The 19,321-nt window shown below is 42.7% G+C and overlaps 1 protein-coding gene across 1 annotated transcript; it reads right to left on the bottom strand.

Moving 5' to 3' along the window:
* UBE2L3 (ubiquitin conjugating enzyme E2 L3) lies at positions 1-18,569 on the bottom strand. Its single transcript, XM_074159894.1, has 4 exons — positions 18,517-18,569; positions 10,290-10,385; positions 6,186-6,372; positions 1-2,725 (listed from the first exon to the last, which is right to left on the bottom strand). Exons 1-4 carry the CDS (start codon positions 18,541-18,543, stop codon positions 2,571-2,573), a joined length of 465 nt encoding a protein of 154 aa, XP_074015995.1. The 5' UTR covers positions 18,544-18,569; the 3' UTR covers positions 1-2,570.
* Positions 18,570-19,321: the final 752 nt, after the last annotated feature.

The following is a 19,321-nucleotide window of genomic DNA, read 5'->3' as shown; positions in this document are numbered from 1 at the left end:
GCCACAACGCCTTTGAGAGCAATTTTTATTAGGGTAGCAGAATGGAATTGCAGAAAGCCTATACCAGTACTCCTGGGTGTAGTTTCAGCAGTATGTTGTTTTTATTTTGGATATTAAACTGCAGGTTTAGAATTCCGCATGGCTTAGGGAACCCGAGAGAACAAGAGCTGGATTTCCTGAGTTAACATCGGACTTCGAACTTTGAGTTTTTTCCTTCTCCTCAGCCACGCAGCACAGCACTGGATCTCTACCTGTTCTCAGAGGGCGCCCACAGACATAAGCCCTCGCTGAGGTTACACGTCCCATAGTTTAGGAATTGAGCTATGAAGAACACACAGGGAGAACTGAGAGCGATATCTGTCTTCTAGGAGACCTTTGCAGCTGGAATCGGAATAGCTGGTGCGGCGCCGCCGGAGCCTGCGTGAATCGACCGGAGTTCCTTGAATGGCACAGCCCTTGGGTTCCCTTCCCGCAGCATCCCATTCACCGCCGCAGTCTCTGCCCCAAGAGCTCAAACCAGACAGCGTGCCGGCGACTAGCAATGAGGGCAGCAAACAGTGCTACAGCTCTGTTCTAAATAAAAAGAGAACTTAGAGAATGGCAAGTTTCCATGCCAACAGACATGATCAAAAGGTACAGTGACTCCTGTGATGCAGAAGTTACACACGCTTCAGTTTGACAGATAATTTGGCATTATTTTATTATGAATCTGAGTGAGTGTGAAAGAAACAAAATCAGTACCAACTTTCTGCAAATGAAGACACAAAGATGTGAAAATTTGGTAATAGACAGTGCTCTCACAAGCCTGAAAACACTCAGGAAATGCAAGTTTCCGTAAATAAGGTGAATGTGTTTTAACTTTATTTACCTGCCAAAGAATCTGTCTAAGAACACTTAAACATAAAATTTCTTAGCTCCCTAACTTATAAAAAAAATTTACTTTCAACAGAGGTGAGGTACTGGGCTGTCATTGTTTACACTAAATCAGAACTGAAAGCTGGAGGAGAGGGATGAAGGAAGGAAGTGCAAACACACAAGACATTAAACCCCAGAGAGCCCTATGCTTGACACACTAGTTGGGGAAGGTTGCAAAGGCTGTACTGAAACTGAATTTAGGAGCGGAGACAACACCCAGGTGCGAGGGATTTCCTAACTCAGCGTCCTGCACACCAAAATGATATGTGCTCGCAAGAAACTGGGTTTCTGGAGATGGAAGTGTTTGCTCAGGGCTGTGCCCCAGCGGGGGCCGGGGGGCAGTTTGACTGTGTGGCAGTTTGCTGGAGATCAGCTCTGGAGCAGGGAGAAGGCAGGGGGAAGGCAAGCGACAGCAGAGGGTGCTCAGTTCTGCACAGAGGAGACTCCCCTCAGGGGGCTCGGGGTGCCCTGGAGCTCGGCCTGGTTCAGTTAGAACAATGCTTGAAGTCTTCATTAAACCTTCTAACCTGTGTGGTTTTAGAACTCTGTTTCAGGCCATTGCTTACTCCTCTTAGACCATTTTCAGTACAGGCTGTACAGCAACGGGGCAGGGAAGGGGCACGAGGGCCATCCCATAGAACATGGATGTTTCGTACGCGTTCCGATGGAAAAATGCTCTAAGATGACAAGCAGTGCTGTCAGATTGAGGACTAGGATTCAAGATTAGCATTTCCAAAATACCGATTTTTAACTTAAAAAAAACTGTTTATCGCTTTGGTACCTCTTGGTCCCCAATTTCTGAGAGGCTCCTAAGCTGGTTGCAATGTTGTTCTGTGCACGTTCCCCAGCTGCTCTGCGCAGGGATTAAGGACAGAAGCAAGGGAGGTTTGGAATCACATTCCACTACTCATTGGCTACAGAATTTTTTCCCAAAGTTTTCCAGAAGCAGGACATAAGCCATATTTTAATTCAATGACGCAGACAAAAACTTGGGTTTCCCCGTTTAATAAACATTTTGTGGTAACATCAGCCAGATTTACATAAGACCTGGACATTATTTCTGATTGTTTTTTGTGGGGTTTGTTTGTTTGTTGTTTATTATGTTACAAACTGAAGTTAAGGGGAACTTGCAACAAGTCCCACAGAGCACAGTGCAACATTTAAAAAGAAAAGTAAACAAAACTGCCAAACACTCAATCATTTTCTGCCAGAGCTGGGCTATTTTTTCTAAGACATCAGTTTGGGGAGGCGGATAAAATTCCATGAAGAATTAAATGATCTTAAGATAGTGGGAACTGCAAGGAAAAAATAAGAAATGACAGCCACAACCTTTTCAATTTAAGGGCAGAATATAAGTCTAAGATATTTTTGATAATTTCTGACAAGAAAAAGAAAACAGCATACTTTAAAGTATATTGAAGCAGTGATTTTTAAACAAAGAAAGCAGAACTAGAACATCTTAAATTTTAATCCTTTCTTTACCGGTTACCTAGCCCACTTTTGATTAAGAAAACTGTAGAAAGTTAGTAACAGCCACAAGTTAACACCGAAAGGTGGCACTTGTCAATTTTCCATAGAGTCCTGCTTTACGGGGTGTCTCAAATGCACTGCTCCGATCTTCTGTCATACGGTGCTGACATCAATTGTGTCAGATTTTAGTCCACTGGTCGCTTTTCACCATATTTCTTTGTAAACTCTTCAGCGTTCTTACAGAATTTTTTACGGTCCTTAGAGTATTCTTCAGCTAGGTCAGCCCGAAGGGGGTGCTCGGGCTGTGGATCATTCACCAGTGCTATGAGGGACTGGATTACTGTCAAAAGAAGTATAAATACCGTCAGAGACTAAGATGGTTAATTTTTAAAAAATCAAAGCGTAAGCAAAATTCCCCAGTAAGAAAAGAGCTTTAACTGCATTTAATACATCCCCATAAATCTAGTGTCTTTTCAAAAGCAGAGCGTGAATAAGCTATAGCAATATGCCAAGATTTAGTTCAATGACCGTGAATGAACACCAGAAAATCGTATTTGTAAACAAAATCAACTTGAATAGAGACCAAAATACACTACAAATTATCTCCCATGTAACTGGCATCCTGTCTGAAACACTCCCCTATGGCTAAGAAAGAAACCCAGTTTCACAGAGAGTTCCTCCAACAGGGACTGGCTGAAGGTGGGATTTCCACCACGAAACGTTTTCTCCCAGCACCTGTCTCAGTGCTGCAGTTGTAACTGGGACTGCTTCTGGAGACCAACTGGCTTCAGCTTAATTTTTCTGTGACTGTTACTTCCCCTGCAAACAGCAGACAATTCTTCCATTTACCCTCGGCTGCCCAAGACACCCACTATCAGAGAGACACCTGGCAAACAAACGGGTAAGAACTGCGAGACGCTTTTCACCCCGCTGCTCACAGCCATTTCAACCTTCCCTGATTGCTTCCAAACAAAATGTCATTCTTAAAATAACTGAACTACACTCGACATTTATGCAGGGATCCTCCCATACTACAATGACATTTACTGCTCATTCTCCTCATACACGTTCTCACCACCACTTAAAGCCAGACAGGTCACAACAAGCAGGAGTTCTCACCTCCACCCCCTAAAAGGTGTGTGGTAACTCGGCCGGTCTAGAGACAGCGGGCACACAGAGAAGGCATCCGGCTGTAGGACAATACTGGTAATATCCCGTTTGAGGTAAGTTTGGGCACCCAGAACAATCCAAAGCAGCACTGCAGGAGTGTTTAACGCAGGTGTAACAGAACTGAACACCACGCACTGCAGGCTGGAGCCAGCTGCTCCTCCTGCCCTCAAGAGCTGCCGACCCCACAGTTCCCAGCAGCGGGGGCTCCACAACCCAGCTGCTGTTCCGCAGAGAGGCAGAGCCGAGCCTGGGCTCTAACCCAAAGCAAACCACTCCGGCAGTTGCGCTGGGTTCGCCCTGGTTTTGCAATGGAAGTTCTCACAACGCTTCTCCCTCCATCAGATGCCAGAATACCAGAGCGGCTGCTTTCAGAGCATCAGTCTCCACCCGTACCCGACAAGGATGAGGAACACACCTCAACACAACCACTCAACATCCAGAGAAGCACGCCTGGCACTACACTGCTGAACAGGAACGTTTCTTACCACAAATTGAGTTGAGTTTAAACTGCAATAAACTACTTAAGGAATGTAGAATTGATATTAGCCTACTTAACATGAACTCATCAGTCCTGGACTTGTGACAACTGTCATAATTCTTAATGACTACTTATCAAACCAGCATCAATACTGCACACGACAATCCCCTTTCACTCAGTAAAACACCCTCAAACACTACAGAGAAAGTGTTACCATGTTATTAAGGTTATTTAAGACACAAGCCAGAAAAAACTGGGATTGTCGTAACAGGAGTTGCCTCAATACCCACAGCACCTTAAAACTACACTGTCACAGCAGTTTGTTTTAGCATTAAGCGTAAGTTAATAAAACATACAGCAGTAAGATGCACCTTTAGTACATGAAAGGTGGGTTAATGATTTATGATGAACCTAATCTCTCTGCTTTCCTGACACCTGACTGATCAAACCCGATCACTTCGATGCTGTACTAATAATGCTGCCTTATTTCCTCGAGAAAGGCCCAAAGAGACTGAAGTTCCCTTTTCAGTGCAGGAGAGCTCTGGAGGAAAAGGAACACACACTTAAACAGGGCTGTAATAGCATTGTTGCAGGTTCATAGAGCGATGTAGTAACAACAGACGTTAACACTAAAACGATTTCTTGAAGAAAGAGTCGGAAAACAAATCAAAGACCACAAAACAGCAGAAATTGAAACATCTGCAAAATTTTGTTACCCAGGCTTTGTTCCAAATTCTGATTTTAGCATAATTTTTATTCACTCTCTCAAATAGAAAGGGAATCGCCACTTCCCAGCAAGACACTACTTCCTGCACATAACGATTGCTGTAACAGTTCCAACTAATGCCAACTCGCGTCCCAGGCCAGGCCGAGACACATCGTTCCTTCCCGTCACCAGACAAGGCTCACAGGGCTAAGGCAACTGCCAAGGTGTTAACAGAAACTTCTACGCGTTGCTTCCACCTCATCTCTCCCCAGGATCTCTGTCCTGTATAACCTGGGGTAAAACGTAAGAACTTCACTGACCTATTTGAGTTTAACAGGTTCTTTTTGCTGCCACCTCTGCTTTCCCCAACATTCAACTACTCAATATTTTCAGAAACACCTACAGGAATTTTCCTATTTTGTCTCCGGGGCAAGATCATGCCAACTCCAAGTAGTTTTATTAGCACACAGAAGTACACAGAAAAAAGAAATCTTAAGTACAGCATTGTTTACTGTGAGGAACACTGTTCAAGTGAGAACAACCTTAAAGAGGAGTCTGGAAGAATGAAATACTTTCTCCTACAGAGCAAGACACTTCAGCGTCACTGAAGCAACTGCACTGGACTCAACTGCTACTCATTTGAATCAATATTATTAAAAAATACATAGTTTTTACAAGGACACTCGCTCTTTCTATATGTACAATAAGTGCTTAATATGAAACTAACCATTACCTGCCAGAAAACATTAAATTCTCACTCCAACAACTAATGGAAACAACAACTGAAAAAACCTGCTCAGATCACACTCTCAGTCTGCCACAGAACCTGATGAAAATATTTTCCTTAAAATATTTAAATTTTTATCCAAAGACACTCTAAACAGTAAGCCTCACAGCAGTGACGTTCCAAGAAATGGGAGTTAATTCGTCTTACGATTTCAGGTTTTGTTTATGACTCCCCAGACACTTCAAACTGTATGTTCAAATCACTGAACCAATGGCAGAGATTACAAAATACACAAAGCCTTGATTGAGGTTTTAGACCCTTTCTTTCAAACATCCAGGAATGTACCCAACACCTCCGGATTATAAAGTCACTGTTTAAAAAGAAACACAAAATAACTCCCACACAAACTACCACCAGAATTTTTAAGTATGCCGAGGACACTGCCTTAAATAAACTCTTCAGTCATGAAGAGCCGTGTGGTTTCCCGGAGGTGGAAATGCCACCCGCCACTGTCATTACCTTACGTTCCAGTAACAAAACGAGATGCCAAAGGAGTTGCACATTCTGCTCACAACATGTGATTCATGACACAAACCTTACGACAACGAATATACCGTAAGAGCAGTGACCAGCTGACAAGCTGGAATGCTATTGGCTTTACATTTAAACACAATACCAAGTATCTTGACACCCAGTTCCTTCTCCACATGGAGTCCTACCTTGGTCAGTTTTGGTTGCTGGCTTCCAGTTTTCAGCACTAATTACTGGCAGACAAACCTGACCCTTTTCATCGATGTTAGGGTGATAGATCTTTGTTTTAAATGTAATCTTAGGAGGTTTGAATGGATATTCTGCTGGGAAGTTGATTTCGATTCTGAAGGCTCCTTTATCATATGGAGGATTGTCCTGCAACAAGAAGGCAGAATGTCAAGAATTTGGCATACTCTAACAGATGCAATTAAGAAAAAGCATGCTCCAGACTTCGATCTACCAAATGACCTCTTTTAAAGGCACTTTCTTCTAGCACATACTGTCATATCTATCCATCAGGAAACATCAAAACCTATTTGGTAAGAGAGAAACAATACAACATTTGCATTCACCCTGGAAAAAACAGATTTGTTTTGAAGCCAGCTGACACTTCTACTGGTAAGAAAGCATCCAATCCCATTTACTCCAAAAGGTCCTACCTAATAAGTAGTTTTATTCTCAACCTTGTATTTCAAAAACCATTGTAAACCCTTTCTGAGATACAAACATGGAGCTTGACAAGGAAAATTGGTTCCTCTAAACCTAGACATTTTACGTGCCTCACAACATGGCGGTGTGAGCAGCAAAGCAATTTCATTTGTCAGATTTCCCTATATGTTCTGAGAACATTTTTGTGCTGACTACACAAAAATCTGCTGAGCATTCATTGGTACTAAAAATAGATATTCACTGTGTCTGCTGATGAGAACGTTCTGAATCTGTATGCAGTTTTAGCACCCACTCTTATCAGATCATTTTTGAAGGAGCACGATGAGAGGACTGTGAAGTAAGCAAAGCAGTTCTTCATGCTGAAACAGAAAAAACAATGCCCAGAATCTCATGTAGAAAACCTGATAGACTATTGATACTGCTTCAAATACTAACTGCAGAAGAAAGGCAGGAAAAAAAAAAAAAAGCTTTAAATCTAGCAATGGCTAAGAAAATACCATTCTGCACTGAAAACAGTAACTATGGCATGAAGCCTTTCCAAACACACTGGGCACAAGAATCAAAAGGACGAGAGTTTCCAGTTGGTGTAAAGTATAATCACACACATTCTCCATTAGCAACCAGGCCATTCCCTGCAAACAAACCCACTCCAGAAGTTAAAAAAAGTTTCCCAATATTTGGGGGTAGGAAGCATTCTATTAAAATATTATTCAACAGCAAACATTTCAGTTTCATCCAAATGGAGAATTCTGGTCGTGTGTTCCTAAGAAATACAGCACAATTTCTGCAGTCAAGGGAAAAGGTAACTAGAGTGCATTTAAAATCACTTTTTATCCAAGCAATCCTAAAAGCTTTGGAAGTTTAACAAATAACTTGTGGTGGTGGTGACAACGTAAGCAATTACTGCCCTCTCCCCCCACAGCGCCATCACACACTGTAATTCGTGAGGATGAACTGATACAGGAACTGCCTTAAAAATGTCCGTTTCCTGCTTGGCTCTGTCAGAACAGTTCTTCACTATGGTTCAGTGTATTGGCGAGTTAAAGAAATATGTAAAGGGTTGCTCGTGTTTTAAATAGACAAAATGCAGAATATTCAACCAATTAATTTCCAATTATGTTATATATTTTTTTGACATTGATAAGAGAGAAGCAGAATTATAAATACTTAAACACAAGCGACAAATATGGCTCTCATCCACCCGGAGTATTTTCGCACTGCAAGTTTGTCCATAGCAAGCAATTTTGATTAAGTGAAATGAAATTCACAGTGCACCAACAGTACCTCTTACAAGAACAAGGAGCCTGGGGTAGATAGTCTCATTTGATGTTGGTACCAAACAAATACTGTGCCTTTTCAACACACAGTACATAAACTAACTTATTCTACAATTTCTAACAAGAAAAAAGAAGCCGACAAGCTGTCTTCAATTTGCTCCTCAACTGAGCAAATACCCTTAAAAACTAACAATTGTTCCAAAGAACAAGATATGTTACATACAACAAAAACTTTTAAAGTAGTACCTTTCACAGTAATTCTGTACGAACACTGCTAAAAACATTAATCTTTGTATCTTTCACACCTCCGTAACACACCTAGTTACAGAGTTTAATAATCAGTACCTGGTAAATCCTACTAAAGGATGATTAATATGGCTCTAAACCCTAAGCAAGGACATTTTCTAAGATGGAAATGACATATAAAACTTCAAAAGCAAAAAGTCAACAAAAAAATTAAACTTGCAACCAGCTTGTATCTTACATTTTTAAGCCATCATCTCCAGCATTGTCACAGCTAAAAACATTACACTAAGACTACAGCGTTTTCTAGAGAGTATCCTCAATAAATCATATATACATATCTCCTCAGTAATTATACTACTTTGAACACGTACAACACAACACTTAATTAATTACCATAGGAAGTATAAATTCATGACAAAATTCCCTCTTAACTAGCCTTAAATTCACTACTGGTATATTTCCCTTGTAACAGGGCATATTGTAACCCAAAAGGCAGGTGTGAAGCACAGCTCAGTGCATCATTGTTTAAACACTTGTGATGTTGTGAACCTTTGCAAAAAAAACACTAAGCTCATACTCTGTTGAGCAGAAACTGTTAAAAATAGATGCTGTACAGGACATATCACTAATTTTAACAGGAATAAAGAAGTATTTTGGTGTTTTGCTTTACTAGGCATATTTACCAACCTGATACTGCTTCAAAGCATTATCAAAGCAGTAAACTGTCACACATGAACCATGACTGTTAGCCTGGCTGATACGCTGCAGGGGTATTGTTTCTCAGCTCTGTCAAATTTTAATGTCAAATCCTGCTTGCTTTATTTGCAAGAGCAGCCTCAACCACTCAGAAGAATTACTTGCAGGTATATCAGTAAACGGAGTAAACTAAATGTATTCCGCAGTATTTAAACTGCTGATGCCCAGCCACGATCTCAGCCTGTGGGATGTGACCTGGGAACAGGCCCCCAGTACCAAAGCAGAGGCGATGCTGAAGAGATGTTTCAAAGTTGTATAATAAAAGGACAGATTTACACTGGTTGGGGGACCTTCTAGGTGGCACCCAAGGACAAGCAGAACCGATGCCCCAGTGCCACAGCCTCTGTTGCTGCACTTAAAAGTAGCTCATGTAACGCGGGGAGGATGGGCCAGGGCAGTGGAAAATAAAGGAGGTGAAAATCCAAGTGACTTCAAGGAATTCAACGTACTCAATTTCCTGCTTTCCCCTTCGTAACAAATCCATCTGTTTGACTAGTACAGTGGTTATCTGCTTCTATTAAACATTCTCTTAAAAGATTGTAGTGCTTTTAAAAATTGAAGGTTGGGGGTTTTTGAGGCATTAATTAATGCCAAAACTTTCTTTTAAAGAGCTCACTTTTGAAAATCCTTTTCCTTGCAATAATCAATTTTATCCTAGAAATAAATCTAGTCTATTACAAAAAATAAAATAAATCTTTTAAGGAGTAAACAAGGTATTTCGTACCTCTTTTTTTTTTTCCTATGATGATGTAGATTTTGTACCTTAAGCTTAATTTAATAAACTACAAACTTGATTTGCTTCCCCTTTCCAACACCTCTCCCAAGTAACCCTGTGCCACGGCTGTGCCCACAGCCCCTGCCAGCCGCAGGCACGCATTGGACCAGGCCTGCAGCCACGAAGCTTCCAGGCAGGTATTGACCACAAGAGTCTACAGCAGCACTCAATTACCTATGGATTTTTCTTCAGAAGAGTTATAAGAAACACCTGCAAACATTAGCAGACTTCGATGAAACGAAACATAAAAGACACTCAAATAAAACGAGACAGGAAGATTACACAAGATGCCTGAAGGCAGGCAAGAACTAAATCCAGGACCACACTTCATTGCCCAGGGTATGTCTAAGATGCTGCAGTATAATCTATATTAACTCATGAAACAACTAGCTTCTGCACAAACTCACAACTCCGAAAGTCAGGTTTTATTATTATAAAAAAGTTTCTTGTCAGGGTGCAAAAACTATCTAACGGTCACCAGCTGCACTGCTAAACTGTGGGTTTAAGAGACACAAACGATCCTCATTTTATTTTAAAGCTCATTAGAATAAGGAGTAGTCTATACTCACAGGAACAATAAGCCCTTGCCAGGTCAATAAATTAGCTTCATCAACCTGGATATTACGGAAGTTTTTCATTCCACATTTGCGGATTTCTTCAAGCTCCTGAAAAGCAAGCAAAGTGAAAGTTAATAGCAGTATTAAGGAAGATGCTCATTTTTATTTTTCAAAAGATTTAGAGGTCAACATGGGTTTCTTTAACAGTAAAGAAGCTTGAGGTTTTAGCGGTGGCAACCCACACAAGGTATTAAAAAAAAAAACCACAACGTTTTTTTATGTCAGGAAAATATAAAAATGCCTTGTTATTAACACCATTATAGACACAATGAAGTATTAAAAAAGTGCATTAGAAATGTTTCTACATCTCAAATGCAGATCAGTGCCTTACTGACTCCTCTGTGCTGCACAGAAATAAAAAGCATCTTAGAATCTGTCTGAAGGAAAATAGTGATTTGGAAGAATTATTCCGTAACAGTTTTAAACACAGATAAACTCACCGAATAGGTTAATTATTTCAACTGAAGACCAACAAATTCCCGCATGACCAACTTAAATTGATATTTTTCTAAATTAGCATCAAAGCCAAACTTGCCTTATTTAGACCAATAACTTGAAGATATAGCTTTATGTCAGTTTTATACCTCAAAGTTAACAGTATATATTGACACTGCTCTTTATAGCTGTATCACTCTTGAACGTGGTATCTTTCCGCATCAGTCAACCACCATTCAAACCATTTTTGATCTGTTAGTGATCCAGGTAACACCGAAACAGGTATTTAAGTATTTTTATATTTAAAATTATGTATGAACCCTAGTGTAGCAATTGTTTCTTGAAGTGTTCAGTAAGACCTAAACCGAAATACCTCAAACTTCCACTTTCCCTGCCCCCCCCCACTATTATAGCCCTTCGCTGTTGAATTCAGCAGTTTTATCTTTAAAGAGAATTTAACTGAATTCAAATTCAAAAGTGATCCACAATGAAATATAAAACTTTTGCAGTGCTTTCAGAACCGAAGCATACCCCCGCGTGCCTACATAGGTTATGGAAAATGCTGCTTATCCAGCAACTGCCAGCACCGCTCTTCACTGGGTGCTAGCATATTTGCAAAACTAGACTGTATATTATTATGATAAAAACACCAACTAGGTGAGCATACCCAGAATATGGAAGTTTAACCTTGGAGTCTTGGATACTGAATTGATGCCCAACACAATCTTCATGACACTAAACCCAACTATTTAGACTAGAGCTGTGGATTAATCCCCAAATTCCACTGCTGCTAGATTTATGCAATATCCCAGACAGTTTGGGGATTTTTTCTTTTTAAAAAAGGGTAAGAGGATTATCCTATTTCATTAAAGCAGGAAAACATATAAAAACCACACAAAAATAACCCCATGAAGCACATTTATACAGAGCAAACCAAAATATTCAAAAGAAAATAACCTTTATTATCACAGCTATAAGAGATGCTTTACAATTGCTAAAGCTGCAAATCCGTGCATTGCCTTAGAGCCGGCTGTCATTGCCCGGAGCAGCACCCAGGAACCTGGCACACACAGGACCCTTCCCCAGCCTGGGGACAGCACTGCACTCAAAGAGCATCCCAACAGCTCACTCTTGACATGTCCAGAGCCCTGTGGTCCCAGCACACCCCTGCTCCACAGGGTGTGGGGATAAACCCCGTCCCACACCAGACAGAGCGCACCCAACAGCAGGGGCAAAATAAGCCAGTTAACCAGTAGGCATTAAGCATGAGGAAACCTGCATTACAAGTGCCTTCACTCTAGAACGGAAAGGAAAATGAATCTGGATAATTTTTTAGTTACCATATTAACAACATACCTACATACCTACAACATACCTCCCCCCTCCCGTAACGTCCCAGGGGGAGCACAGCTCCCATGGGGAAGCTGCTATCACAGGTTCCAATGATAGCACTTCTGCTGCTGGCCCAGAGAACAAGGCCCCAGACACAGAAAAGGGGGGACTATGACTCCGTAATTCAGGTATGTTGTTAAGCTAATAAAACAAATTCGAAAAGCATGGCTTCACATTACTGGAAAATTAAACACCTCCATTTCATAATTGCATTCAGGTTAAAAAACTGGATGCCGAATTAAGAAATGCAAGAATCCAGTACAGAGATCATTACAAAATTGTAGAACTCTATGAAAGCAAAGAAAAGTTTAAAACAAATATGAAAATTGCTCCCCGTTTTCCCTCAAATCCACCACGTCAGAGAGGGTATTTAGCAGCCCAGAAGACACTAAAGAACTAGCAGAAAATGACGCAGGACATCTCCCTCTTTAAACTGGGACGCGAAGCCTTTGCAGGAGTTCACCAAACTCAGCAGTGGATCAGGACCATGTTCCGTGCCCTCTCTGCCGCCTGGGGTCCTGCCTCAGCAACTGACAACAGAGAAGGGGACAGATGGGCATAAACCAGGCAATTACTTCCCTCGCACACAGGCAGGGCTGCAAAGGTCAGGGAGAACCAAGCCTACCTTAGCAGAGGACCTGTCAGAACTACACGCTTCAGAGAGATTCCAGTTTCTAAGAGAAATTACTTCTCTTATACTAGTACTAGAAGTGCTTAAGATTTCATATGCCACTCCAAATTAATCAATTCCATGTTAGATGTATTTACAAATAGCTTTTTTCCCATACTACTATCCCCACAAATACAATGTAATACTATACTTGCAAGTCAGGCTTTTAGGCATTTTGTGTCTAGCGCCTCAGAAGCGGTCAGAGATTCAGCATTCACAATTTAAGGGTGGGGGGGGATTGTTTTGTTTTTTTCCTGGCACCTGCCAAAACCCATAATAAAGATTAACCACCTCAGAGTTACAGAGGCAGACAACTACAGTATAAATGTACTGTTAAAACAGTGAATGAGCTACTAAGTACTTTCAAACAGCACAGATTAAAAGTCAATTCTGCATTTAACACGGGCTTGAGCAACTCCAAAGGGACAAAAATTACTTTCTGGGGTAAAAGGATACAGTCCAGATATTTATTTCAAAATAATACTTAAGAGTCTAGGCAGACAGTAAATAGATTAATTCATTTTCTTGTCCTCCACCCCTTAATTTTGTCAAGTAAGATAATTAAAGGAGCACAGTAGGAGTGTAACTAAAGGTTAGGAGAGTGCAGTAAGAATTTCTGTCAGTCCTCATTCCCCACTCTGTCACCAACCCTGCACGTGACCTTGCGGCATTGGTTCCCCCATTTGTAAAACAGAAACGTCTTATTTCACGGGGCTGTCTTGAGACACGATGTGTGTACTCTGGATATGTTCAGAGAAAGTGTTGTACATAGCACATGAAATGGCGAAAACACTGTTTCAGAGGTGGTATCTGATCTCCAAGTATTATGACTCCCTTCAGCATTAAAGTACATACTACCTCACATAATCATTAAGGATTTAAAATTTTGATTTTCAATATTGTATAATCATTTGTGCTGTTCAAAGCAAAAAATAAATGTTTGAAATGAAAAAGTAAAGTACCATCAGCTTAAAATGTAGTTAAGTCTTTTAAAAACCCTGCAGCTGTTTTGTCGATCCATTTTTCAAGTTTTGGGACTTCTCTAGAAAAAACAAGCCAGATAGGAAAATGCAGTGAAGGCAAACACCCGTAAGAGTGCAATCCAAGAATACGGGAATAAGTGTAAGGGCTCCTGCTACCTTCAGTAAATTCTGCATCAAGCCCAAAATGCTATTAAACGCACAAAGAAAACCAAAAGTCTACTGAAAGAACTCTAAACCATGATTCTCTGCCATTTACAATTTACATTGACCTGTTTATAAACACATTCTCTAATAGAAGCTTGACAAAGTTAAACAGGCTCCAAGACGCTGATAAGGAACTGGACCAGTTTTACTTTCTGAATCTCATAGAGTACAGAAAAATGTTAGAGCACCTTAAAATAAAATATAATTTTTAAAAAAATTATAAAAAAAAAAACCCAACCAAAACCTACCAAAAGAAAAATAAATTCTTACCGTTAAAGAACTATTATTAAGTTTCCTCTGCAACATTACAACCCTATATACTCACATGTCTGATTTACTGAGTAATTCTACTTTTTGGTAAAGTACTTTCGTTTGATTAAAAATCCTTTTGTCAATTCTCAGTTTCAAAAAGGGAAAATGAATCAGTATTTTCACTTCTGCATAAGGAAATCATACACTCTGCAAAACCACATTTCCCTTGTTACTGAGAACCGGCATTTGGACCAATTTAGAATTGCTTTTCAAATATCAAAGGTGTTTAAAACCCCTTTATTTGGAAGGGCTGTGGTGCTCACAAGAGCACACTGGAGATTGCAGGCCGTCTGCAGCGGGTACCTGGGTGCGGCCGTGTGTTTGAATTTTATCATGGAGTTCAACAGTTGCATAAACGTTTGACTATGCAATTATGGAAGGAGAGGAAAAACAATAAGATTAAAATAATCGCATATGTACATCATTTCTTATGTGAAGTGTTATTTACTCTTTAGCTCTATTTTCAATTTTTAATACTAACGATACTTTTGAACATCTGAAAACCAGGAAACAAGAGCGCAGCTCTTACAGCCACCTCAGCCTGTCTGTACCACAGATGGGACCACGCAGGGGCCAGGAGGGCCTTGCTAACACCCAAAACTGTTGCATCTCGGGTGCACCTCAGCCCCACGTCACTGCCCCACAAGCACAGACCCTGACTGCCCAGCACGGACACAACCTTCCCTCAGTAACTACCCCCTCTCTCCCCAGCACCAAGCTACAAAGCGCACATGGAAAACAGCTTCTTTTACAGTAGTGGGCGGCAACTGGGAAAAGATTTCATTGAGATCTTTGGCATGTCTCTTGGAGATCTGTGCTCCCAGTCATACATGTTTGGAGACAAACTGCTTTGCATGAGCAAGGGTCAGGAAGCAAAGTAGCTCCCTTAGAAGAGAAGCCTTAGATCCTTTCCTAAATACAGTTGCTCCATATTTGCCTGTTTTTACCCTGAGAGATCATCCACAAGAACATATTCTTGACAAAGGCCGCGTTACTCCCACCTCTCACATTCCATAAGTAGTCAAGATTTGACAACTGTGGCTCTCCGAAGAGATGTAATGGTGGCTCAGAGATCAAAACTCCACCTCAGATGCCGCTGGAGTATTATTCATCACCTATGCTTACTTCACATTTTGTCTAACCTAGGTGTGCTCCTGGAAAGGGCATGCCTCCACTGATTTTTTGTAAGTCAGTAGGGAAAACTCCAGTTAGACTACTCGATGGTAGAAAGCTCTGCAAAAATAGGCTGTAAATAAGGTCTTTGGCCTAGAAAACGTTGTTTACTCAAACAGAGCCTGAGATCACAAGACAATCTTATTCTTGTTATAACTTGACTTCATGTTTGAAGTTGAACTGTACAAGTACAATGGCAAAATTTGTGATAATTCCTTCACAAGGAGGCTTGCAAATTGAAGATACAAACGGCTTCCACAATCTGAAAAGGACATCCATTTCCACCTGGAAGGTGGAAACTACACTCATAGTCCCAGTTTTCTACAGGCAAACTGTGTTATTATGAACTTACTACATCCAGTCTCTCTGAGCCACTGTGACTAATATGAATAACTATGATGTATGACACGAGATCAGAAAAAAATGCAGTACTTCAAAATGTTGGCAAGACCTTAAGGAAACAAGAATTGCTTTATTTTACGTGACCTATAAAAGGTTCAAAGTTTATTCTCACTTACCAAAGACAAACTCGATATTTAGCTCAAAGAAAACACAGCTAATGTTTATCCTAAATTATTTTAAACATAACTGACACACTGAAAAACTCCATTTCCTTTAGTTATAATCACCCATCATTCTACGACCCCAAGAAAGACACACCACAGACTCTTCTATATCGCAAAACTTCAACAGTGAAAGATTTTTTAATGCAGATCTGCGAGCGTGGAACTTAATGATATTAGGTTGACACACATGCAAGTTCAGACCTTCAAAACATCACACTGCAGCATCCAGATTACATCATCTGTAGGGAGCTCTGCTTTGCTCCTACCGGGATGAATGGCAAAACCCAAAGCCACTTGGGCCAACTTGACTCTGCAAAAGGCACAGAGGCAGCTGCGGATTTAATAGCCTTTAGGAGCTGTGTGATACAGCATCTCGCAGCTCTTGGGCTGGAGGAAACACGCAGACAATGCGCACAACCCACCACCAGCAGGCAATAAAAATGAAAGCAAAATTGTAAGAGGGAAGTTATCAAACTCCTTCCTTCCTACACCACTCCCTCTCAAAGGCAACTGCCACACCGTTTCTAGAAAAGGAGGAGGTCACACTGTCAAAAAACATTTTTACAGCACTTCAGTGAAAGATTAAAGTACTAATGGTGTAGATGTATAGTGGAACTGGGGGGGAGCTGACAAGCAAGAGGCACTGCAGCTATTAAAACAATTTTGCTTGCCTTTCAGTTATGTTCTATTTTAAATTTAAAAAGAAAAAAATAATTGGAAATGTATTTTTTTTCCTACCAGAGTACTAGTGATGTGCTTTTGAACAACTAATGGATTTTTACAGAACAGGCAGAAAAGCTGCCTTACAAAAAGATTAAATTTAAATTGTTGTTTACTATCAGAAACTAAGAGGAACCTTATTTGAGAGACAGACATATTGATTATGACACTAAAGCTGTGACAAAACATAACATCTATCAAAAATAGAATAAAAAAAATTAATGCCATCTCATCAGGATCCTTAAGGACAATTAAAGGTTTACGCCTACTGATTTTATATATGTGAATGACTCTGCACCGAATATATTTACCATTTAATTTTTAATCGCTCCATAGCGAATTTAAAAGAACAAAACTAGCCTTATGAAAGCACTGCTGAGCTACTGGTTTCTTCAGAAATGAACGAGTGATAATGGTTAATTACGGATCTGCACAATTAAGGAAATGCAACTTCAAAACTTGCCATCTACACGTCCTAGTGAAATCGCAGCCCTATCAGGGGTCCACGTCCTTGAAGACAGCTGCAAATCTGATATTAAAAGACTAAGCTTAACAGAATCGCTCACATATCTGTGAAACCCTAGAGCATGGTTCCATTGCACCCCACAAGAGCACATTTTGTGACACGGCTACAGCATCATCTGACAGTTACGGGGTCCTTCCCCTGCACTTCACAGGATGCGCCTGTAAAGTTCATTGTTTATGTTACAGGCACTCTGCATGCAAATACCGTAGGGTATTGCCAGAGCATTTTACAGGTGACTGAATTTTACACCACTAAGAGTGCATGTCCTAGACAAACTGTACTGCATACAGTTTGTAATCTTAATGGGCAATTATATACAACGCATAAAATGAACTTACATGCTTTGGGGGCAATGGTCATAATTTCCTTTCTAAGAAGTACCTTACTCCTCAAGCAAAACGATGAGAAACACAATCCCAAGCAGTATTTGACAATAAAGTGTACATGCCGGGTTTACGTCCACAAACACCATCCACGCTCAAACAAACAGAGCGAAGACAAAAACATCACCCCGACTGCGGCGAACGGGGAAACTCCTGGACCCAGGTCCATATTTCAGCGCCATAAACGTCTTACTCATACGCGGAAGAGGTTCCTCTCCGAGACAACGAAACCGAGAGAGGTTCGCCCCGGACGCCCGGGGCCGGCTCCTCACCGGGGGGCGCGGACCCCACAGGGCGGAGGACCCTTCCCGACCCCCGCGGCCGGGCCTTGGCCCCGTGGCTGCGGCACCGCCGGCGGCCGGGCGGCCCCTCACAGCGCCCCGGGGCCTACCTCGGCCCCGGGCGGGGGCCCAGGCGTCCCGGCAGCGGCGCTTCCTCCCCCCTGGCCCTTCCTCTTTGCTTAGTCACCGCGGGAGCCCCCCGAGGGAGGGGGACGGCGGGGCACGGGGCGGCCCACGGCGACAGCCGAGCGCCCCCACCCAGCCCCAGGCGGCGGACGGGGGCCGCGGGGGGCCGCCGGGGCCGCGGACGGCGGCGGGGGAGGCAGCGAGGCCCCTCACGGCCGCGGCCTAGATGCCGGCTGCTCCCGTTCCGGTCGCTCCAGCCCAGGGAGCTACCGAGAGGAGGGGAAGAGGCCGCTCCGCCGGGCCGCGGCCAGGAAGGCGACCCCCCGCCCCAAGAGGGACCCGAGACGGAAGGGGGGTGCTCGCGGCCGCCCGCCCGCCGGCCCTTCCCGTCGCGGCGCTGCCTGTTACCTTCATCAGCCTCCTGCTGGCCGCCATCTTGGCTCTGCTGCTGCCGCCCCACAATGCATGGCGGCGGCGGGCAGGGCGCTAAAGCCCTGCGCTTCCTGGGGCGGTGGGTGGGGGCGGGCCGCGGAGAGGAGCCGAGGGGAGCGGCTCGGCTCGGCTCGGCTCGGCTCGGCTCGGCTCGGCTCGCGGTGCCGGCCCGGAGCGACAAACAGCGCCCGGGGCCGACCGCTGCCGGGGTGCCGCTTGCTGAAGGCCGGGGTCCGCCTTCCTCCAGCACTCGGCAGTGCCTTTGTCCGAGCGTGTTCTTTAGTCGTCGATCAGTTTTAAATGACGTCGATCAGGTTTAAAATGCTGTTGTGGCTTATTTTACTGTGCATCACCCCACATTCGGTACCATCTTCCCTGTGAGGAAAGAGGCAACAACCTGCAGTTAGGGTTTTATCACACAGGCCCACATTGCATTCAGAGCCCTTCACAACCTTTATTTCTTCATTTCCCAAAACTCCCCGGACGGGGATCACGCTCCTGAGAGGTGCCCTTGGTCCCCATGAACAGGGCCCGTAGCGGGCCCCGGCCTCCTGCCTGCCATGGCCAGAGAGCAGAGCTGTGGGAGCGGAGACGATGTCGCTATCAGCATTAATCAAGACTGTAATTGGCCATGTGCTTTTTAGCTCTTCAAAGGAGCTCTATGGGTAGCTGCTCCCGCTCTGATCCGCCCCAGATGGCCTCTAGCAGTCGTGGTCGGCCGTTGCGGTGTCAAACCACAGGCCGCAGGGCCATTTCAGGTGCCCAAGACATAGGGCTAGCA

The sequence above is a fragment of the Numenius arquata genome, chromosome 16, assembly GCF_964106895.1.
Source record: "Numenius arquata chromosome 16, bNumArq3.hap1.1, whole genome shotgun sequence".
Classification (NCBI taxonomy): Eukaryota; Metazoa; Chordata; class Aves; order Charadriiformes; family Scolopacidae; genus Numenius; species Numenius arquata.
Note: the sequence above shows the minus strand (reverse complement) of the source record. Positions and strands in the feature narration are given on the sequence as shown.